This window comes from Pinus tabuliformis, chromosome 3_2, assembly GCF_031772625.1.
Source record: "Pinus tabuliformis cultivar Carrire ecotype Pingquan chromosome 3_2, CPIR1, whole genome shotgun sequence".
Classification (NCBI taxonomy): domain Eukaryota; kingdom Viridiplantae; phylum Streptophyta; class Pinopsida; order Pinales; family Pinaceae; genus Pinus; species Pinus tabuliformis.
Genome location: NC_142302.1, coordinates 1121032070 through 1121057372, shown reverse-complemented (window position 1 = coordinate 1121057372; position 25303 = coordinate 1121032070). Strand labels below are relative to the sequence as shown.

General features: G+C 35.3%; 2 protein-coding genes across 2 annotated transcripts in view; one reads left to right on the top strand and one right to left on the bottom strand.

Annotated features, from left to right (window-relative positions):
• Positions 1–25303, bottom strand: part of LOC149184611 (mitotic checkpoint protein BUB3.1-like) — a 78497-nt gene that overhangs the window by 6000 nt on the left and 47194 nt on the right. The window lies entirely within an intron of this gene.
• Positions 6179–25105, top strand: LOC149184612 (uncharacterized). The gene is made up of 4 exons (XM_089417990.1): positions 6179–6185; positions 6340–6481; positions 6591–6852; positions 24959–25105. The coding sequence occupies exons 1-4, from the start codon at positions 6179–6181 to the stop codon at positions 25103–25105; spliced, it is 558 nt and encodes a 185-aa protein (XP_089274116.1).

Here is a 25303-nt window from a genome sequence, read left to right as displayed (position 1 = left end):
TGCTGAGGATACAAGGTACCATTGTATATATCCTTCCATTTTCATTTTTTGGTTTGTACACCACATATTATATGTGGGTGTCCAAGGACCAATTCATGACACCTTGCAAGATGACACCCATGAACTTGCTATGAATGGTATGTAAACTGCCATGGATATTCCATCGGACAATTCATCACAATAGATCTATTAAAATAAACCGAAATCTATACTATGCAAGGAATAATTCCAGATTTGTTATTACTGTTTTCAATTTTGTTGTTTTGCTTATAAAACAGGTAAACATGATGACTCACAAACCACAATGAACACCACGATATGCTCTTGAAAATCCATACGGGAGAAAACCCAGCTATAAGGTGAGGCTGCTCCACTCTCCTCTTTCTAGAATGGAAATGATGCAAGTACAAAGGAGAAGGCATTCTCTATGGAGTTTCCTGAGACTTGTGGCCCATGGACTGCAACAAAACACAAACTCCCTCTATTATGCTCTCTCTCTTTATCTACATTCAACTACTCTACTTTACTATGGGAAAAAATGCAAGCACATAAAACGGAATTCCTTTTCCTCCTAGTACCTTGACATATCACAACTCAATAACCAACTTGACCCTTCTAGAATCTTCTTCATAGTACCCACATGGCTTGCCCCTTTTCCACGAGTAATAGGGGCTAACATGGTATCCTCTCAAATTATGGTGGTCAATCACGATAGATCAGCTTCCATGAGGCATAGCTTTTCCATTTGAACTCTGATTGACATGATTCTTCCATCATTGGAAAGGTCTTCACATATAGAACATCAGAAGGTTTGATGCTTAAGCAGGAAAGTTTTAACCCCCCAAAAAAAGTCGTTTAAGGCCTCAAACTGGCCCCAAAAGGTTTCAAACCCCAAACCTCCAAACCAGCCCCACCAATAAAATTGCTCCCATAAATTGATTCCTTCAATTTTTCCACTTTGAAAGCATCAAGGTGGATGGAAAATTATATAGTGTTCCAATCTCAATCAATGAATCAGTTATAGATCTAGGGGGCTTTGTTATTGCACATGTTATTTTGTGTTACCTCCATTGTTTAACTAACCCCTTCGCCAACCGAGGTGACATTACTATGAGATCACTTGGCAGTATCATTTTTTCATGCTCCTTTGCTCACTTCTACTTATCAAATTTATTAGACATATATTATACCATTAGTGGAGGTTGCATTAATGGCGAATCATGTAAACATAACTATTGTTGATTTTCCAGATTTCCTACACTAATAATAACTTCCAACGATTTTATGCATTAATTTATCTCATATTCATCATTAAGTAATTACATGTAGAAAATCTTCAACAATAAACAATAACACTGATAAGATCAAAAAGAGAGCCAAACAAGAGGACACAAAATTTACCCTGGGAAAACCCACATGGGGGGAACCCAAACAACCTTTACTGTAAAGAAATTTGTCCATTCAAAAAGGAATACATCTATTCTTTCTAGTCAAAATAAGAAACAGGAATAATCAAAATCAAGCCCCAAGTCCAACTTGGTCAACCAACATAAGAGTAGCCTTAGAAAATTTGTCCTTCTTTCCATTCCTAAATTAAGCCTCAGATTCGTCCTTCTTTCCAACCCTAGATTAAGCCTCAGATTAGCCCGAAATTCTGCCTCAAATTGGTCTTAATTTTGTCACAAAAGTGATCTGAATTCTTGCTCTGTTGAGAATAACAAATGGCCTATATATAGGCATTTCAAGAGCCTGAATGGGTGTTTCGCTTCACTAGGGCCGACTTTACATTTTAGAGGCAAAATTCATGTTTTTGAAATTCAAATTTTCTTCTTATGAAGCCGACTTGAAGTACATTTGTATTTGTCAATTTTGGAGGGCTAATACAAATTATGAAGACCAACCAAAGCTACAAAAACTCCAACACTCCCTCTTAGCTAGGGAGGTATTCTTAATGACTTCCACAAATGTTCTCTTGTTGAAAAAATTCTCTAAGGAAAGGTTGAATGAGCTAGCTATGTTGATGTGTCAATCCACTATCTTTGGAAACCATCCTGCATTAGCATCATGTTCAACAAGTCATCACTTGGACCAATTCACCAATAATCTCGGTGGTCACTTGGAACTTTGTAACGACCACTAGTCGTATACACAGTGGAAATATTAAAATACTACGAAGACAAATACATCCATCATAGGATAGTAAGTGTAAATTGTATATTGTATTAAAGAATTGATGTAGGATGATTACAATTGAGAATGAAGGTCTTGTATATATAGCCAGGTAAGTACCCTTTCACGAACAGGCATGTCTCTAAGACATGCCTTTTCATTATTAACTAACCATTAGTTAATTTACTTATTATTTATTATTATATTTATATTATTATGATTATTATTTATTATCTATTTTTACATAATTTATGTTCATAACATTGCCTTCTCCTTCAAAAAAGCTTTGTCCTCAAAGCTTACTGATGAAGGATCGGATCCCTTCTGTCTTCGTTATATCTTCTTGTTTCTGAGCTTTTATCTTTGTTGATACAAGACGATATGATGTTCTGAGTGATCGACAAAATTGTCGTACTAAAAACGGATCAGACCATCCTAGATTAATCTTCTGGGGAATCTTCTGATCCTTGGAGATGTGTGGTGAATAATTATCGTATGACCAAATTGAGCACATTTCAATATTCTTTGGAACATAAGTTTGTTTATGTTCTGCATGATATAGTTTTGTAGATTGATTAAGGTGTCTACTCTTGTGATTCGGATGTAGATAACGAATTTTTCTTGTTTGAACTTCCTTAAACATTTTTATGGAAGTTTCCTGATTTCCATCAGGCATTGTTGTTGTTGACTTAACTACTGAATCCTTATTTGGTGTCTCCTCTGTTTGAACGACAACCTTTGAGTACATTTTTACTTCAATAGGGTTTGGATTTGCCTAAACTACGAGATTAGTGTTATTGATGTTTGTTTCTTCAGTTTGGATTGTTACATCTGGAGATTTTGATACTTCCTTTGCGACAAGTTCATTGCACCTATTCGTCAATGATTTCTTTTCGTCCTTCAATTTTTTAATCTGTTTGAGCAGATTTTGATCATGATTTTTGAGACGTAAGCATTCTTCATTCTCTGAGTCAACTTTATTTTGGCCTTCACACTTTTCGTCTCTTAAACACTTGATTTGTTCTACTAATGTTTGATTAAGTCTTCTTTAAAAGTAAATTTTTTTCATCTTGTTCTAATAAATGCTCCTTGAGTTCCTTCTTTGATGTTTTAGCTTTCTTGACTTGTTCAAGTAGTTTTTCTTGGTGATCTCTGAGGCACGAAATTTCTCTGTCTTTGCTGCAGATGACTTCTTCAAGCTCTTTTTGCTTCTTTGATATAGTTTTTTCGTTAGCTCTAGAATTAATAGTTGATTTGCCAAGTTGATGTTGGCGACATTAACTTCTCTTCCATGGATACTTCCTTTTAATGTAATTACTCTTTGATTTGTAATTGAAAGACCATTATAGGAAAACCTTTCTTCCTTCGTCACTTTAGAATTGAGCTCCATCATTTTTTTCAATGATTGATCCCATTTTGTTTTGTCGAGATGACTTTAGGTATATATTTAAAGTTCCTTTGGACTTTGTACTTCAAGCAATTGCTGTGAAAATCGCGATCCAATCGCAATTTAATGAAAAAATCGCGATTTTTATTTTTTGCCCATCAAATCGCGATTTTTATACGAAAAAATCGCCGATAATCCTTTTTGCCAATTTTTACTGAAAAATCACTATTTTTTGAAAAAATCGCGATAAAAACACACAAAAAAATAGAGATTTTTTCTTAAAAAATCATGGGGGGTCGCGGCAGCGTGGTTTTATAACATTTTTTTGGGTTTTTCATGCGCTCATTTGGACGGTCGCGCGCAGAAGGAGGAGGAATTGTTGGAGACAAAGCTGAAGAGGGTTTTTAGCCAAATCTATGTTCTTAGAGGAGAAAATCAAGAGGAGACCACCGATTTCTCCATAGAAACGGTATGAGGATTAATTTCTTTTTGTTTTCATTGTTTAAAAACATTGTTTTTGTATGTTTTTCATTGTTTTTGGTTAGGAAACTTGGTATGGGCACCATTTTTCTTTTGTTTTCATTGTTTTTAAAGAACTTTTTGTATTTCTTCATTGTTTTGGGTTGGGTAACTTGGTATGACTATGGGAACCATTTTTTTTTTTTCATTTTTTTTAAACATTGTTTATGTTTTTTAATTTTTCATTGTTTTTGCCATTTGGTTGGGTAACTTGGGTTTGGAATGGTTGGGTAATTTGTGTTTGAAACTTTGAACTTTGGAATGGTTGTTTTAGGTTGGGTTATGGGTAACTTGGATTTTCATTCAATCATCAATGTAAAAATTAAAAATTAAAATACTAAATTGTAATTTGTAAATTTGTAACTTGTAATTTTGTAAATGCTAAATTGTAATCCTAATCCTTATTAAGTTATTTTCCCATAGGTTCACAACTGCACCAAAACACCATTCAAGACTTCAAGTTTGCAACTTCAAAGTTCAAAAACAAACATGCCAAGGAAATTGGATCCTTTTTGGGAATATGTTGTACCTCGTGCTCCGAATGATAGACAAAACTTGAGTTGCAAGTTGTGTGGAAAGGAGATGTACGGGGGGGTGTACAGGTTGAAGTTTCACCTTGCACAAATCCCTAGACATGATGTGGGGCCCTGTACAAATACAAATGCTGAACTTATCCAAAGAGCCATGAGAGCATTGGAAGAATTAGAGCATACTAGAGAGGCCAAAGAAGAACTCAAAAGGCAACTAAAAAGGTCAGCTGAAGGAAGGGGGCCAAGTGGCACTCGTTCTACTGCAGCATCAGTTAATCCGGTAGCTGCATCATCATCTTTTGTTCCTCGAACCACACCTGGTTCACAGCCATCTATTGGTTCAATGCTAAAAAGAACTGATAAAGAACAAGCTGACAGGTTGATGGCAAAATTTCTCCTCTGGAGTGATATTCCTTTCAGCATTGTAAGGAATAATCCATTTTTCCAACCTACTATTGATGTTATTGCCAGTGTTGGCCCAGGGTACAAAATCCCTTCTTATCATGATTTCAGAGGCCGGATTCTTCAAAATGAAAAGCATCACTGCACCCAAAGATTGGAGGATTTTAGGGCATCATGGGCACAAACAGGATGCACTGTTATGTCAGATGGTTGGACTGACCAAAAGGGGGGAACCCTTATAAACTTCTTGGTTAGTTATCCCAAGGGGACTATGTTTATCAAATCTGTTGATGCATCTGCACAAATCAAAGATGCAAGAACTTTATGTGATTTGCTGGATGTGTTTATTTTGGAGGTGGGTGAACAACATGTTGTCCAAGTCATAACGGACAATGCTGCAAATTATGTTGTTGCTGATAAGATGCTTATGGACAGGAATCCTACTTTATTTTCGACACCTTGTGCTACCCATTGTATTGATTTGATGTTAGAGGACATAGGGAAAATTCCCTTTGTCAAAGATATTGTTGACTCACCAAAAAGCATTATAAAATTTATATATAATCATACATCTGTGCTTAGCTTGATGAGAAGATTCACCAACAACAAAGAGTTGGTGCGCCCAGCCATTACACGGTTTGCCACGAGTTTCATATCTCTTCAATCCCTCTTGAATTCTATGTGGGATGTGAAGAGAATGTTTCTTTCAGAGGAGTGGCGTGCTTTGTCAATGAGCCGCAAACCAGAAGGAGAAGCCGTATGCAGACTAGTTTCATACCAAGAAGACTTGTGGGCGGGAGTGCAGGGGGTGTGCGTCGTTACTGAACCTTTGGTAAAGGTTCTTCAGTTGGTTGATGGTGAGAAGCCCACAATGGGCTATTTGTATGAAGCCATGGATAGGGCCAAAGAAGCCATTCGGGTCTACTATGACGATAAGGGAGATGATGGGTTTCAGAAACAACTCCTATGGAGAGTGATTGATGAGCGATAGAACAACACACTCCATCGTCCCATTCATGTTGTTGGGCTTTTCCTGAACCCTGCATTTTCTTATGCATGTGGGTTTGATTTTGATGCTGAGATCATGGATGGATTCTTATCCTGTGTCCAAAAGATGGTGCGATCTCCAGAACAACGTATAGATATCTCTAAACAAATTGAGACATATAAGATGGCAGGTGGCACATTTAGCTTTGAAATGGCTATCATTGATAGGACGATTAAAATGCCAGGTATTTTTTAGTTTGTAACTTTGTTTCAAATTTCATTGTCTCTTCAAATTCCATTTTTTCCTTATGTTTATTTAAAATTTTATTTGTAATTTTGTTGTAGATGCATGGTGGAAAATGTATGGTGGCAGGGTACCCCTTTTGCAAAAGCTTGCCATTCGCATCCTCAGCCAAACATGCAGCTCCTCAGGATGTGAGCGCAACTGGAGTGTATTTGAAAAAATACACAACAAGAAGCGCAACAGGTTAACACTTAAACATTTAAAATATTGCAAATTTCCAAATAAATTTTTGAATTCATTAAACAATATTTTTTTTATAATTATTAATTATTATTTCATGATCTTTGTACAGGTTGGAGTCCCAGCGACTTAATGACATGGTCTACGTCTACTACAATCTTCGATTGTGGGTGAGGCAACTTGAGAGGACACCTGATGTGGATGCCATCTCATTGGATGGGATTGACACCACTGCTGCATGGAGGGTTGAGGCCGAGAGGCCTCTCATGGATTCTGCTGATGATTGGTTAGTGCAGGATGTAGTGGAGGGGGAGGAGGAGCAGGAGCAGGAGGAGGAGCAGGTGGAGGAGGAGGAGGAGGAACAAGAGGAGGAGGTGACACCGCCTGCCCGGGCTACCACTGCCACCAGTAGAGGACGTGGTCTACCTCCTATAGCTCCTACTTCTATTTCTTCAGCTTCTAGAGCACATCAGACTCCACTGCCATTTCCACCGGCACGAGCACCAACATCTACACCTAGAGGGAAAGGGAAAGCTGTGGCATTTTCTCGCAAGAGGGGCAGAGGAAATCAATAGGATTAGACATTCATTTTATTGTATATGACATTATGACATGATGAGATACATTATCATATTTTTTGTTGATATTTTGAGGCTGAGTTGGGACTCAGGAGTCAGGACTTACTATTCAGGACATGATTCAATGTTATGTGTGATTTTAGCGCTAGAAATGATATTAAACATCTTATATATTAGTTTTTTTATCATATTTATGTGTCAATGTATTTATTTTATGTTGTAGATGGTTTAGATATTGAAAAATTTGAAAAAAAATGAATATTTTTGTACCAAACGATTTTTTCCCGATTTTTTTCCGATTCGTTCCCCACGCCGATTTAATCCCGATTGCGATTTTCACAACATTGCTTCAAGCCTCCTTTAAAAGTGTATTTTTGATATATCTTTTTTCTATAATTCTTCAAAACTCTTCTAATCCAATTTCCTATTATCCTTAATACTTCAAAACTCCTTTGTATTCTTTTTATATATTTCTACTTGCGTTTTTTTTTCCTTTTGTACGGTCAAAGACTTGGATCGGAGAACACAGCGTTGTGTAGCGGTTGAGCGACCAAAGGATCAAACATCTCTGATACCAATGTAACAACCACTAGTTGTATACGCAGTGGAAATATTAAAATACTTCGTATACAAATACATCCATCGTAGGATAGTAAGTGTAAATTATATATTGTATTAAAAAATTGATGTAGGATGATTACAATTGAGAATGAGGGTCTTGTATATATAGCCAAGTAAGTACTCTTTCACGAATAGGCATGTCTCTAAGACATGCCTTTTCATTATTAACTAACTAACCATTAGTTAATTTACTTATTATTTATTATTATATTTATATGATTATAACTATTATTTATTATCTATTTTTACATAATTTATGTTCATAAAAAATAAAAATAAAAAATAAAAATAAAAATAAAAATATGAAGGAACACCATCAAAGACGAAAGATCAGAGAAGCTCTTGAAATTATGAAGTATCCTCAGAATCTGAACAGAGACAATGGTTTGGAAATTAGCGGAAGCTGGCTGCCCTTGATCAAAGAAGTTAAAAGTCGCCAACCCATCCCCAAGTAATGCGTCCTCAGGTATGTTGTCCTCTGTTATTCCATAATAATTTAATTTCTTTCTATATATAGCTATCAATTAATACATTCATTATTACATTAGTTAACTAGATATTAACTATTTATGTTTACTAATATAATTTAATAAATATATAAAAATAAATATATATAAAATATATATATATATATATAAATATATTAATTTATTTTATATAATAATTATTATAAGAATTATTATATTAATTAATATATTAATAGTATATTATTTTATAATTAATTATTATTATAATATTTAATTTTTATTATTATATAATAATAATTAATCAATTATTATATAATAATTGATTATTATTATTATATTAATATTATATTTATTTACTTATTTAATTATTTATTTATTTATTTATCCATATATTAGTTATTATATTAATTATCATTTGTATTATTATTCTAGCTTCCTATAAATATTAATTATTTATATATTTACTTATTTGATTTATAGTTATTAATTAGTTAATATAATTTAAGTATAAATATAATATAATATAATTTAATGTTATTTTAATTTAGTAATAAGTTAATATAATTTAAATATATTATTCAGATAATTAATTATTATATTAATTTACTATATATATTAATCATTTATAACTTCCAATATGAATATATTAATTTATTTTATATAGTTATTATATTTAATTAATATATTAATTATTATATTAATTAATCGATTATTATCATATTATTTAATTATTATTATTCCATAAAAATTAATTATTTATTATAAATTAATTGATTATTATTAATATTAAATTATATATTAGTTATTTTATTAATATATGAATTATTATATTAATATAAATAAGTAATTATTTTTAATAGTTAATAATTAATAAGATCAAATATTTATTAATTTAATTTATTTAGAATTTAAATAGTTGATTATTATTAAATAGTTGATTATTATTATTTTAATTTTATATTAATTTATATATTAGTTATTTTATTAATTAATATATGAATTATTATATTTATCTATTTTAATTATTAATTATTTATATTTTCTAATATGATTTAAATTAATATATTAATTAGTGAGTATGAATTAAATTTATTATTTAGTTATTTATTATATTAGTTAGCTGTAAATATTAATCTTTTATAATATGATTTAAACATATTAATTTAATCAATAATTATTATTATAATATTTAATTATTATTATTTAATAATAATTGATTATTTATTATATAATAATTGATTATTATCATATTAATATTATATTAATTAATGTATAAGTTATTATTATATTAATTTATTTTAAATAATAATTATTAATAATATTAATTCGAAATAAAAATAATAAAAATAAAAATTATATAAATTTAGGATTCTAGCCGACAGTATGTTCTTCCCTTAAAATTTCTTCCTCGTTAGTATTTATTCTTCCTGTTTGCTCTTCTTTTATCATCATTCTTCAACCCTGATGATGGATCCCACTTGGGATTCGAAACGTTGGTTCAAAAATGTTTATACTGTGGATTCTCCGGTCAATTCAAAAAATAAAAATAATTAAAAAAATGTAAATAATAAATAATCAAGTAATGATGATGTTAAGTAGTGATTACTTAAGTGAAAAAGCATGTCTAAAAGACGTGCCCAATCACGAAAAGACACCTTCTTAGGTATATATGCATATCCTCATTGTAACATTTTATATCACTTGTATATATATACACCTCTTTTGTATTTTATGTTTAAGTCAACAAGCTATAGGTTTTGTTGCTTCAGTGGTGTCAAAGCCATGGCGCACAACATAATCATGCGAGTCTTTGAACATTGTTCTCCACACAATATGCCATTACATTCACGTCCTGAATTCATGGAGCAGTTTAGTAAAATTAAAGAAGCATTTCAGCGTTTAAAAAAATCATTTGCAGAAGTTAAATCATGTCGGAAGGAAATCGATAGTAAGGAAGATAATAGTGATAGTGAAGAAATGAAACAAGGTGAAGCAGGAGAAGAAGATTTTGATCAAAAGGATGAATATGAAAAGAATACAAATCAAGATGAGAATCCAGATGAAGTTGATCTTAATGTGGATGAAGTTGCGGGTGTAGTGGATAGTCTTGACCATAATGAAATTTGCAGTGGTTCAGATTCCCCTAGCTCTTTCCCAACGTGTATATTGCCTGGTCAAGTAGTTGGAGTAAATGCATCAGACATGAGTCCAACTCAATTTTGGCCCTGTTACCCAAAACAATATGCCCAGAATTTCGGCCCTACTACCCAGAAAATGTTGCCCAAAAGTTTGACTTGTGTCCTAGAAACTACCCAGAAAGTCACACGTTTGAAGTCAAGAGAGAGAGAGAGAGATGAATGTGTCCTCCTTCGTCCTTCTTCTTCGCTAATATGCCTAAAATATTACTTGTCTTGTGTGAAGTAGAAAGGTGTCTTATGGAGGAGGTTGAATGCTCTATATATGGTTTTTTCATGTCTGAATGGATGTGTCTCTTCACTGCAGCCTAAGTCACCGGGTTCAGCGAATTTAATCCTTTGAATTCGAAATTTGTCAAACCTCAAAAACAATTCAAACAAATTCATTTATGTTAGCCAAACTTTATGCCAAACACGAACACGAACTTTATGTTGAACATGAACACAAACAAATTCCTTGAAATTTGCCAAAAGAAGTTCATTTCAGGGTTTTGCAGTTCGACATTTTTCCATCATTTATAATTTAAAAAAAATGGTAAGTTTGGTAACCCTAATGAACTTGAGGCTAAAACTTGGCGACACACAAAAATCTACCTCACTCACAGTCACACTCGCTCACCCCACCACCAACCGTTGAAATAATCAGGCCTTTGGCAGTTGGATAACTAGCCACCGAGATGTTGGATAACTAGGTCGCTGGGCCACTGGGGCATTTTGAATCATTGAAAAAACGAGAAAGGTTTTTGATCCAATTAACAAACTTTTCTAATGGGAACAATAATCAATCTTCTTCATTGATGTTTTTGTCAACCAACACATTGAGAGGGTTGAATCATCGAAATGAATAATGAATTTTTGTCTAGTTCAGTTAATAGAATTCACCAACTAAAACAACAATTATTTTTTTGTCAATTTATAGTTTTGTTAATCAGCATATAATTCCATTGTGATGTATTGTCGGCGAAATAAATTGTAATTGTTTGTATGGATTTAGTGAAAGTTAATGGTGAATTTTTTCTTTTTATGGGGTTAATCTACATGATTTATTTGAGAAGAACTATGGCTAAATGTGTTTTTCAGCCTGCTTAAACTTAAATTGCATATAATATTTCAAATTTTATATGTCGAAATTTATGCTGAATTTTATCAACAAAATTTTAAGCGCTGAACTTTATTCGAATTTCAAGGTTACCAAACTCGAACACGAACACGAATGCAATGACTTAGACTGTAGCAAACTTGACTTGAAGGAGGGCCGACTTAACAAATTTCAAGGGCTAATCAATGAAAATTACATGAAAAACATGTCTTACAATGACATTATATATTCCAAGGGCTAAAATATAAATTATGAAGACCGACCATAGCTACAAAAATTCAACACTGTCGCTTAGATAGGGAAGTATTCATAATGACTAGGCAGTTGTTCTTTTGTTGACAAAATTCTCTAAGAAAAGGTTATAACAAATCATCACCATAATCAAGTCAACAAAAATGTGACACATGGTAAACCAGTAGCATCAATCAATTACCATAATCTGGTAAAACAACTTTGACACATGGTAAGTCAACAACATCAACAAGTTACCATAATTCAGGTCAATACCGACCTATGGTATATCCTCACAATAGTCTTAGTCGATACTTCAAACACATGGTACATAATTTAGCATCAACTTGTCAACATAATACGGGTCAGTACCATACACTTGGTATCCAGGCTACTCTCAGTTCACCATCATTCAAGTCAATATCTTTGACACATGGTGAATCTCCAAAGGCCACACTCTAACTGAGTAATTTGAGGCATGATGCTAAATGAACTTGATGCTCTAGGACCATTCTTCCTCATTCGGGTCAACATACTAGACACAGGAAGAATGATTGTCCTCTACCAATCCATTCTCCCTAATTCGGGTCAATATAATTGACACAAGGAGAATGTCAGTCCATGATGCTATCTCATCAACACTCCCTCTCACTAAGAGAGGCATTCTCAACAAGTCCAAGCTTGTCCCTGAAGTATACAAATTTCGCTCTAGACAGAGGCTTTGTAAGAATATTTGTTATTTGTTCATCAATAGAAACATACCAAAGCTTCACCGATCCCTTCTACACCATATCACAGATGAAGTGGTACTTGATCTTGATGTGCTTCAACCTGACATGGAAAACTAGATTCTTTGTCAGCTTCACACAACTTTGATTGTCACAATATATCTTGGTCAGTTCTAGCACCTAATCAAATAGTCTTGCGAGTAAAACTTGAAACCATACTACTTCAAAACTTGTTAAATTGGCTTCAATATAATTTGTCTCAGCAGTGTTGAGTGCAATAAATGTATGTTTCTTATTCATCCATGAAATCATAGGGGAGCCCAAACTGAAGCAACCTCTGGATGTACTCTCTCCGTCTTCAACACTCCCTGCCCAATCTGCATTTGTATAACCCTATAGTTGTATATCATCATTTGAGACATTCAAACCATAACCATTTGTACCATGTAAATATCTCAATACATGCCTTGCTACAATCCAATGATCATGTCTTGGTTCCACCTAGAACTAGCTTAAAGTATTTTCTGCAAAGCAAACAAGTCCAAGCTTGTCTCTGAAGTATACAAACTTTGCTTTACACATAGGCTTTGTAAGAATATTAGCGATTTGCTCATCAATAGAAACATACCAAAGCTTCACTGCTCCCTTCTACACCATGTCACAGATGAAGTGGTATTTGATCTTGATGTGCTTCAACTTGTCATGGAAAACTAGATTCTTTGTCAGCATCACACAATTTTGATTGTCACAATATAGCATGGTCAGTTCTAGCACCTAATTAAATAGTCTTGCGAGTAAATTTTGAAACCATACTACTTCAAAACTTGCTAATTTGGTTGCAATATACTCTGTCTTAGTAGTGTTGAGTGTGATAAATGTATGTTTCATACTCATCCACAAAAGCATAACAGAGCCCAAACTGAAGCAACCTCTGGACGTACTCTTTCTGTCTTAAACACTCCCTGCCCAATCTGCATATGTATAACCCTGCAATTGTACACCATTTTTTGAGACATATCTCAAACCATAACCAATTGTACCACGCAAATATCTTAATACATGCCTTGCTACAATCCAATGATCACGTCTTGGTTGCACTAGGAACTGGGTTAGAGTATCTATTGCAAAGCAAATATCCAGCTTGGTATTAACCAAATATATTAGTGAACCAATCAGTTATCTGTACATGGATGGATCTACCAAATCTGACTTAGAGTCTACATTCTCAAATATGTCACCATGGGAGTTGCCATCGATTTACAGTCCATCATCCCAATCTTCTGCAGGATCTTGCCAATATATTTTCCTTGACCAAGGAAGATTTTGCCAAGCTTGTGCCATACTTCTAGCCTCAAATAATAGTGCATCAAACCAAGATTATTCATATCGAATTCAGAGGACAACCTCCTCTTACACCGAATAATGAGATGCTCCACTCCTATCAAAAATAAGTCATCAACATACAATAATAGAATCACATGTTCATTCTTCTCAACCTTGATATATAAGTTTGAATCGACATCACTTCTGGGTACCAAGAGTACCAAGCTCTAGGTGCTTGCCTAAGTCCATACAACGCTTTCTTCAATTTGTAGACATAAGATTCTCTTCCATAATGTTGAGAAATCTAGGGGCAGTTAGATTAGGTGATTTCTCTTTCTTTGATAACTGCTTATGATGTATTTTTGCTTAACTTGATTAACGTATTCTTTCACTTGATTATTATTAGTGTTCTTTATCAACAAATAGCTACCAAACAATGAAGATCAATGAGACAAGAGGACACAAAATGTAGGTTGCTAGCCAAGGCCGAAACCTCTCCTTTTGAGAGGAAAACCCACAACAATTCTTCTCTTCTTATAGAACCTTCAAATGACCTAAGACGCTTGACAAATACCCCTCCAAGGCCAAGTCAACCTTCCTTCTTGATGAGCTTTCCTTACACAACTTACAACAACAAACTTTGACCTTTCCAGCAACAGCTTCGACCCCAGCAGCTTAGACCCTAACAACTTTTCCAGCAACTTTGACTTGCCCAACAATTTTGACTTGCTCAACAACTTCCAGCAACTTCGACTTACCCAAAAACTTCCAGTAACTTACAAAAACTTCGACTTGCCCAACAAACTTACAGCAACTTCGACTTGCCCAACAACTTTAGAAACCCTAACACAAGAGTGAGAGAGAGGTCTAGAACTTCGATCTTGCTTATTTTCTTCTTATCCTTCATCTTTGTCCTTTTCTTTTGGTCTTGCTACTTCTTTCTTCTGGAGATCGAACTTGCTTGTTGTGTGTCCAAATGAGGTCGAGTTCTTTCTTATATATAGGCTTTCCAAGGGTACGAATTGACTCCATGAAGCTGACTTGATCTTTCATGTAGGTTGATTTGTTGCAACTTGTTGACAAGGTCTTGGAGGGTCCTTTATGACTCAAATAAATTTCTTTTACATAATACAAGATGCCCAAAGGGGTCTTATAGGTATGACAATGACTCTTTTGACTTCATAATTCTATGACAAACCTAGAAGCACTCAATGGGTGCTTGACCTACAAATATATTTAACTTGAGCATGAAACTCGTGCATCAAGAAGGAAATAATAAATTTATTTTTCTCTTTTCATCAAATACATAAAATCATGATTATAATAGCCATTATGAAGACCGAACCTAGTTACACATTTGAACACTCCCTCTTAACTAGGGAGGTATTCATAATCCATACATGGTACTTGGACATTCTCATACTGATGAATTCTCATAAGAAGAGTCAGATTGGTAAGCCATCGCATAAGCTATTATTTCAACTTATCTCATTGCATCTCATCATACCAACTAGAATTATCACATAGCAAGGCCTTGACTAACAGCTCTATCTCTCCATAATATTCGAGCACAATGCTGGTGAGAAAATGACTGATAGACACCATAATCATTATCTCTCAAAGCACATACCCCATCCAGATGTTCACAAGGTATGTCCTTCTAGAACAATTCATGTCTTAGAATAACACATCCTCAGGGAATTTCCTCTTCGACTACTCTTACCTATTGGATGCCCTACCACATCCTCAAAGAGTATCGGAAACCAAATGCTTACCCAATACTCCATTCTTTCTTCATAACATGAAGGCAAGAATGATGTCAATCTCTTCCACATGGTCTTCACTAAGACTTACGGTTGTTAGTCTTGGTCTAGTGCATGACACATGAAGTAGAGAGCCATATACGTCACTCCCTCTCAACCAAGGAGGATCTAATCATTCCTATAAAAGGAATATACTCAAGCTCCCTCTTATCTGGGGACTTCTTACCAACAACAATTATCTTCTATTCGATGGAGATCATGGTACTATCATCTGCTTGTAGGGCTCCTCCTTTCATCATCATGTCATGAACTTCATCTTCTTCATCATGGAGCCTTCTTCAGAATCACTTTATCATAGGGAAACGGCAATCTTTTTTATCACTTTCCCTTCAATGAACCATAGTGTTGAACCAATAGTCATTTCATCCTTCTCTTCATTGGAAAGTGATCTTCTAGTCCACATCTAGCTTTTATTTACACAGTTACCTCTTCCAAGTCATGCTTATTTCAGGATCTTCCATCCAATCACGAGTATTAGTTGTAGGTGACTTCTACAACCTTCTTTCGATAGCCATGTAACAACCCAACCAAATGTTTTCAAAAAATCAAAATGAACATCAAGTCAAACTTACCTTTTTATGATGGCATTTCATCATGACATCAGCTTCTTGCCACATCAACATCCTACACACGTATGAATCTATCTCCAAGACACATGTTACCAAGGTTTTCTTTTTCCAACATATCTATCAAGGTCTTCATACCTTCTTCTACTATGCAGGTGTCATAGGTAATTCTTTTTGTTCTGGGATGTTGATCAATTATCTCATCTATAGTTGCATCTTTCATGAACTCTCCTTCCTTTCTTCACATATTGCTCACCTTAGGATCTTCATCATAGGAACCATGATTGTCAACCACCTCATATTCCATATGAGGTCATATTATGCTCATTTCATCTTATCGATATGAAGAGTTCAAGGTACCTTGTGTATATGCCTTAATGCATCATTCTAATGGAAGAGATCCTTCTTCTTCGATCATGCTCATGAGATAAAGCATTCAATCATGTTATCTGGAACTATATGATGACATGACTTTATTTATTAAGTATATACATACCTCTTCCTCCTTTTGGTCATTTAGACTTCCTTCTAGCAGCTTCCTTTTCTTGCTTGAAGATGAAATTTCTTCAACCAACTTGATATGCTGCACTCCTATGTCACCATATCATCATTCTTCTAAACAATGGATCCCGCAAAAGGTGAAATGTAGACAATAAGCGAGACACTTGCTTCTTCCAAGTAGAGGTGAACCTTCTCATAAAGATTCAAGTGGAGGATCTCGATGATCCTCATTCTACAAATGCTCCTTTCTAATAATGATGATGATGACCTTTCTTTATCCTCCATCTTGCTAGATGACTTTCTTCCAGCCATATGTACTTCTAGTTCGGTTGTCCTTATATGCTTTCAATGGAGATGACATGAGCTACTTCCTTTCTATTAGGATGACTGCTAAACCATGTAGACTTTCTACTTCAGCTATCCTTGCATGCTTCTATGATGATGTCATCCCTTTCTTGCTATAATACACCCTATCATACTTGTGATGCTTTCTATCATCTTCTATAACTGAAAAGAACTAAGTGAAGAAGATTATCTCATTCATAGTAGAGATCTTTCACTTCCTCCATGATTTCTTCTTTTCTATTTCTTCCACTTCATCGGTAACACGGGCTTCATTTTTTCCTTTCTCTTCTTGTTGTCCTTTTTGAGTTTGCGACAATTCCTTTTATAGTGCCCATATTCATTACACTCATAGCATTATATCTTTGACATACCGATTTTCTTATTTTTATGAGGACCAAACTTTCCAAACTTTCCTTTTCTCCTGGTCATGGCAGCATATGTTTGAACTTGTTCATTTGATCCAACATCGCTCTTTGCCTTCAATCTAGTTTCTTCAATCTTACATAATGACCAAAGTTCACTGAATAGAGTGGCTTGCTTCTTTCCATATATACTTGGTACAAAGTTGCCCCATTAAATCAGGTAGTGCATTGAGCACAACAGTCGTTATCTCTTTATCAAACATTATTTCTCCTAGTTCTTGTAGTTGATCTCTTATTTGTGACACCCTCATAAGGTATGAGGATATCCCTTCTTCCTTTGATACCTTCATCTTGCATAAATTGGTTCTCAATAATATAACTTCTCCTGTAGTGCTTATAGAAAACAATTCTACCAACTTTCCATAGATATCCTTTGATTTCTCCAACTATGTTACATAAGGGATGAGTGAATCCTTTATTGATTCTATGAAGATTCTTTGAGCCCTTATTTCCCCTTTCATATACTTCGATAATGCTTGAGCTTGTTCTTGAGAAGGTTTAGTGATGGAGCCCTATACATATTCAATAACTTCATTCTCTATGAGGATCAAATCTATCCTCTTCATCCATGCAAGGAAATTTGATGACCCAACCAGTTTATTGCTTTCCTTGCAGAATGACGTCATTTTGATAGTAGATTCAGATATAATTATAAAGATACTTACTTGTCAAGAGAAGATGCTCCTTGATGATGATATCTTCAACTAGATGCCTTCTTGATGATGTTGATAATAAAAGATGCCTTATTGATGAAGATGTTTTCCTTCAAGTATGCTTGAAATGTGACCCATTCTTCAATGAGAGGGAGATCACCTTGACTTCTTTGATGATGATGGCAATGCTTCCTCTTGCTTTCTTTGGATGTAGAAATGTAGAGTATGGAGACTTCAAATGCTTCAAAAGTGCAGTCCTTCTTTCTTTGAGTGGAGGTAGGGTCCTTGAGGTCTTCTTCTCCTTGTGACGATGTGATCTTTGAGATGAGTACTTCTCCTTTGTGCTTCTTAGTCCTCCTTAATGATTTCCTTGTGCTCGGTCCTTATGTATCCTTCTTCAATGATGTGATCTTCAAACTGCCTTTCCTTGTTGTCAATTTAGCTCTAATACCATGTTGAGAAATCTAGGGGCAACGAGATTAGGTGATTTCTCTTTCTTTGATAACTATTTGTGATGTATTTTTACTTAACTTGATTAACTTCTTCTTTCACTTGATTATTATAGTGTTCTCTATCATCAAACAACTACCAAACAATGAAGATCAATGAGATGAGGACACAAAATGTTGGTTTCTAGCCAAGTCCAAAACCTCTCCTTTTGAGAAGAAAACGCACAAGAATTCTTCTATTCTTATCGAATCTCCAAATGATGAATTCCAAGACCTAGGACTCTTGACAAAGTCCCCTCCAAGACCAAGTCAACCTTCCTTCTTGACGAGCTTTCCTTACACAGCTTACAGCAACAAACTTTGACCTTTCCATCAACAGCTTTGACCCCAACAACTTCGACCCGATCAACTTTTCCAGCAACTTTGACTTGCCCAACAACTTCCAGCAATTTCGACTTGCCCAACAACTTCCAACAACTTTGACTTGCCCAACAACTTCCAACAATTTCCTTGCCTATCAAACTTCTAACAACTTTACAAACCCTAACACAAGGGAGAGAGGTCCAGAACTCCGATCTTGCTTCTTTTGTTCTTATCCTTCATTTTCGTCCTTTTCTTCTAGTCTTGCTGCTTCTTTCTTCTAGAGATCAAATTTGCTTGTTGTGTGTCCAAATGTGGTGGAGTTATTTCTTATATATAGGCTTTTCGGGGGTACGAATTGCCTCCATGAGGCAGACTTTATCTTTCATGTAGGTCGACTTGTTGTAGCTCGTTGACAAGGTCTTGGAGGGTCTTTTATGACTCAAATAAAAAAAATTACATAATACAAGATGCCCAATGGGGTCTTACATGTATGACAATAACTCTTTTGACTTCGTAGTTCTATGACAAACCTAAAAGCACTCAATGGGTGCTTGACCTACAAATAAATTTACCTTGAGCATGAAACCCATGCATCGGGAATGAAATAATAAATTTCTTTTTCTCTTTTCATCAAATAAATAAAATCATGATTATAATAGACATTATGAAGACCAAACACGATTACACATATCAACACATGAAACTCATAACCTTTAGGTTGTTCTATGTACACTTCTTCCTCAATCACACCAATGAGGAAAGTAGTCTTTACATCCATCTAATGTAAATTCCAAACTATAGAAAAAGGAATAGAAATAATGGATCTAATGGTAGTGTACCTGGCAACTGGAGCAAAGGTCTCATCATAATATTCTCCCTCTTTCTGGGAGAACTCTCTAGCCACAAATCTCGCCTTGTATTTGTCAATACTTCCATCCACTGCATTGGAGGTTACCAAAAAGTTCCCTCAAGGTCTCGGCACAATTCCCCATACATCATTCTTCATAAACGATTGGTATTCTTCCAATATCGCATCCTTCCAAAATTGTTGGCTAGTTTGCTTCTTCAAAGGTGGAAGGTTTAGAATCAATGAGATTAGTCATCAACGTTGCATATCTAGAATACCTCTTTGGTCTCTTGCTTTCCTTGAAGGTGCCACAGGGTGTTGCATGTCCTTTTGCTTCCCGCAAAGTGGATCTAAGCAAGGTTGGCCTTTTCCTAATTTCAGGAACAACAACTGGGTCCAATGAATCACTAGGCCCTTTTGGCTCTTCTTGATGATCTACAGCATGTTCTGAAGAATTGGATGGACCAAAACCTTCTTCCCTAGGGGCTTCATGTTCTTTGTCCTCATCAGAATCCATGGGAACTTCTTTAGATTTCCAATAGGCAACATTTTCATAAAAAATAACATCCTTGTTGACTTCAACTTATTTTTGTCCTACACGATAGCTTCTATAGGGATTTGATGACTCATTGTATCCAACTAACATTCCTTTCTTTCCTAAAGGCTCTAGCTTGTTTCTCATATCTTTGGGTATGTGAATATAAACTAGACAACCAAATATTCTCAAATGTCCAACCTATGGTTTCTATTCAATGAACGCTTCTTTAGGAGTCTTGTTTTCCAAAACTCAATGACGACTTATGTTTTGAATATAGACGGTTTTCATAGATGCTTCACTCCATAGAAACATAGGCAAGTCTTAATCATGCATCATTGTCTTAACAGATTATTCAATGGTTTTGTTCTTTCTTTCATCAACTCCATTTCGCTGTGGACTTAAGGAACTATCAACTCCCTCTTAATCCCAACTTCTTTACAAAAGGCAATGAACTCCTTGGATGTATATTCTCCTCCATTATCACATCTCAAGATCTTGATTTTTTTTTCCCTTCGAATTTTCCGCTTCAGCCTTAAATTTTTTAAACTTGTTGAAGACTTCATCCTTTGTCTTCATGAAGTAAATCCATGTCTTGCAAGAGAAGTCATCAATAAAGGTTACATAGTACAAAGAGCCTCCAAGAGATTTCACTAGCATTGGTCCACACACATCAAAATGAACTAGATCTAAAATTTCCTTGGTCCTACTTTTGCCGCTTGGAAAGGGCTCTTAACATTCATCCCCAGTGCACAACCTTTACAAACTTCTTCATGTTCTACCTGCAAATCTGGAACACCTATAACCATATGTTTTGAAGCAAGAAAAGCTCATAGTGGGGGTGTGCATATCTTATATGCCAAAGTTCACATGGATTGATGTCAATATGCACTAATGCTTACGCTGGTTGTTTCAAGAGTCTATACAACCTTTCTTCACGGACTCCAATCATTCTAGCAAAATCTATACTTAAGCCCTTGGGCCTGTTGAAATTCAAGTGCAAACTAGAATTTCTAATCAAGATAATTACTTGTGACTATTTTTATGTCTTTCATTTAGCACTTATTTCATTCATTAGGTCATCAAGCAATTGTACAGCTATAATGCACAAAAAGACAAGATACCAAAAATTAGGCCGGAGGCTAGGGAAAAACCCAAGGGGAAAACCCAACAATCTTTTTCTTATAGAATCTTTAGTCAACAAGAGAAATCCAAGTCAAACCAACCAGTAACCCAAGTGCCATGTCAGCCCTCCATCTGTCCATAATATTGTTTACTAGACTGTCCACAAATCTGTCATTAGGATGAAATATATCACTGAAACAGAGTGCCTCAGGAACTTCGCTCAAGCACAGAGAATATGTTTCAGGAACTTTGTACTTCATCACATAAATACCAGCTTCAAAGCTCAGGTCTGTTTCTCAGGATCTGCCACACAAAGCTTGCATAATTATAGAGAGAAGGTGCCACAGAAAACTCGCATTAACCAAAAGAATGTGCCTCAGATTTGTATGCCACAGGCCTGAATTCTTTTCCACAGAAGAGAGACTGAATTGGTTTCCAAATGGCGTACAATAGATGTCAATATATAGTTGTTTCCATGTCTGAAAAGATGTCTCTTAAGATTGAGTCGACTTGTCCTCTGGAGGGCCGACTTGGCAGTTCGAATTTGACCAAAAAGTACATAAAAAAATTAATTTTTCATTTTCTTTTACATCTCAAATAAATTATTTTTTATTCTTTACAACATCATACATTATGAAGACTGAACCTAGTTTCAAAATTCAACACTCCCTCTTAACTGGGGAGGTATTCATAATGACTATCAGGATGTTCTCAAGTTGAAGACTTACATAAGAAAGGATCATCAAGATTACAATAAGCATCATCACAATATCATCAACGGCATCAACCACATTGCCATAACCCAGTCAGTATCCCCGATGTATGGCACAAATGCATCATTTGATAAGCAAGCTTACTCTAGAAAGAGATCAGAGCACGATGCTGGGAGGCTACAGCCTCTAGGACCATTCTCTCTAATCCGGTCAAAGCGACACAGGGATAACCTCCCTAATCAGATCACTATACAATGACAGAGAGAATGATTATCCTCAGCCGAACCAATTTTCCTATACAGGTCAAAGTGACACAGGGACTACAGCCCTAATCAGGTCACTATACAATGACAGAAGAAAATGTTTGTCCACAGGACCATTCTTCCTAATTAGGTCAAAGTGACACGGGGACTTACAGCCCGATTGGAGTACAATGCTCGAACAGTATGCCCAATCTAATGACAATCTAATGTAACAGTAACAATAACACAAGTGACCAATTAAAAAAATAGAGATCAATTAATCATATGGGTTCAACTATCTAGCCAAAGAAATAAAGGACGATCAATCCCATTGTATCAGCTGACTTCATTGTAATAAAGGCAAATATTTTACATAAGTCTGTTTCTTAGATCGTTTCCGCTTTTCTTATATGCTCAAAAGTTTAGCATTCTGTGAGAGGTATAAACTTTCAACAGTAAGATCTTGAGTTCAATATGATTGTGATTGTGACACTAAGGTTCACAAAGAGACATGAATTCATAAGGCAATCATCTTGAAAAAAAAAAAACTTTTACCTATTGAAGAACGGTTTTTTAAATCTTAGGAAGCCATATACTTTAAAGATTTTTATTAAGAGAAAAGTTGAAACATCACAAAGAAGGAAAAGGATTCTCATTGCCATCGCAGAGAGAAAGAGAGATGTTGAAGACTAAGGAAGAATTTGTGATGCCATCAAAGACAGAGAAGCAGCAGAAGCCACCTACCCAACACCAGAAGAGGAGTATCAAAGACAGAGAGCTAGCAGTTGTAACTTAGCCAACTCTGGAAGAGGAAGAGGATTATAATAAATAGACAATGACTGACTCGTGCTATAGTAATTAAAACCCACAACATCATGCCTGCCCAGTCTTGGTGAGATAGTGAAAAAAGAAATGAGGAAATTTGGGAACCTTCTAGCAGAGAATAGTGTTCTGCAGCAACCCATTCAGGTACGCCTATTCCAGCACATTCAGACATTCAACTCGTAGAAAATATAACACTGAGCAAGGACGACAAAGCCGTCAAGCAATGACAAGAACACAAAAGATGGCTCCCTCTATTCATTGACATTGATAAAGGGATGGCCTGCAGCCCAGAAAACAGTAACACTATTGCACCTGAATAGCAGAAGCAATACAAAAGAAAATTCTTTAATGAAGATGCAAGAGCTAAGGTGTTTTTCTTGTGATTGCTGTGAGATTATATGAAAAGAGCATAAGCTGTCATACAGAGAAATTTTATTTCCGGATCCAGAATTAAAGCACACAAGCATATGTGGCCTTATGCCTGCGGTCACTCATAAGTAGATCATAGTTAAGTACAAGGATATTACAATCAACTAGTTGGTTGTGATCATAGTTGTGCATTTTAGAATTTGAATGGGTTGTGTGTTGCAGTTTAGCCTGTCAAGGGTCACTTTCCTTCACAAGTCCAAGGGAGATCCTGATATGATGCTGCCAATGGGCACTGAGCTTGTGATGGAAGGGTTCTCCTGTACAATTGCTTCTTTGCATTGTTGGTTTTACTTGTTTTGAAGCAGAGAAGTATGCTGCAGCAACCCATTCAGGTACACCTATTCCAGCACATTCAGACATTCAACTCATAGAAAATAGAACACGGTGAGCAAGGACGACAAAGACGTCGAGCAATGACAAGAACACAAAAAATGGCTCCCTCTATTCATTGACATTGATAAAGGGATGGCCTGCAGCCCAGAAAACAGTAACACTATTGCACCTGAATAGCCCAAGCAATACAAAAGAAAAATCTTTAATGAAGATGCAAGCGCTAAGGTGTTTTTCTTGTGATTGCTGTGAGATTATTTGAAAAGAGCATAAGCTGTCATACAGAGAAATTTTATTTCCGGATCCAGAATTAAAGCACACAAGCATATGTGAGCTTAAAGCACACAAGAATAGTTGGTTGTGATCATAGTTGTGCATTTTAGAATTTGAATGGGTTGTGTGCTGCACTTTAGCCTGTCAAGGGTCACTTTCGTTCACATGTCCAAGGGAGATCCTGATATGATGCTGCCAATGGACACTGAGCTTTTGATGGATGGGTTCTACTGTACAATTGCTTCTTTGAAATGTTGGTTTTAACTTTTACTTGTTTTACTGAAAATGGCTGACACATTTTGAAGCAGAGAAGTGTCCTGCAGCAACTCATTCAGGTACACCTATTCCAGCACATTCAGACATTCAACTCAAAGAAAATAGAACACGGTCAGCAAGGACAACAAAGCCGTCGAGCAAGGACAACAAAGCCATCGAGCAATGACAAGAACACAAAAATGGGTCCCTGTATTCATTGACATTGATAAAGGGATGGCCTACAGCCCAGAAAACAGTAACACTATTGCACCTGAATAGCAGAAGCAATAAAAACGAAAATTCTCTAATGAAGATGCAAGCGCTAAGGTGTTTTTCTTGTGATTGCTATGAGATTATATGAAAAAAGCATAAGCTGTCGTACAGAAAAATTTTATTTCCGGATCCAGAATTGAAGCACGCAAGCATATGTGGGCTTATACTTGTGGTCACTCATAAGTAGTAAGTACAAGGATATTACAATCAAAAAGTTGGTTGTGATTATAGTTGTGCAGTTTAGAATTTGAATGGGTTGTGTGTTGCAGTTTAACCTATCAAGGGTCACTTCCCTTCACATTTCCAAGGGAGACACTGATATGATGCTGCCAATGGGCATTGAGCTTGTGATGGATGGGTTCTACTGTACAATTGCTTCTTTGCATTGTTGGTTTTACTTGTTTTACTGGTTTTAGGGAATTGTAAAGTAGAAAATTGCATATCTGAAATCAGAATGCAAGTCTAAGGATATCATTTACATTCAATAGTGAATATTCAGTCTTTATACCAGTTCAATCATGCCTTTATTCAACCGTTTCATACTTGAATGTAAATGATATTTTTAACAAGCTTTAAATCTAAAGTAGAAGCAAGGTAAAGCCATGGGCTTTTCT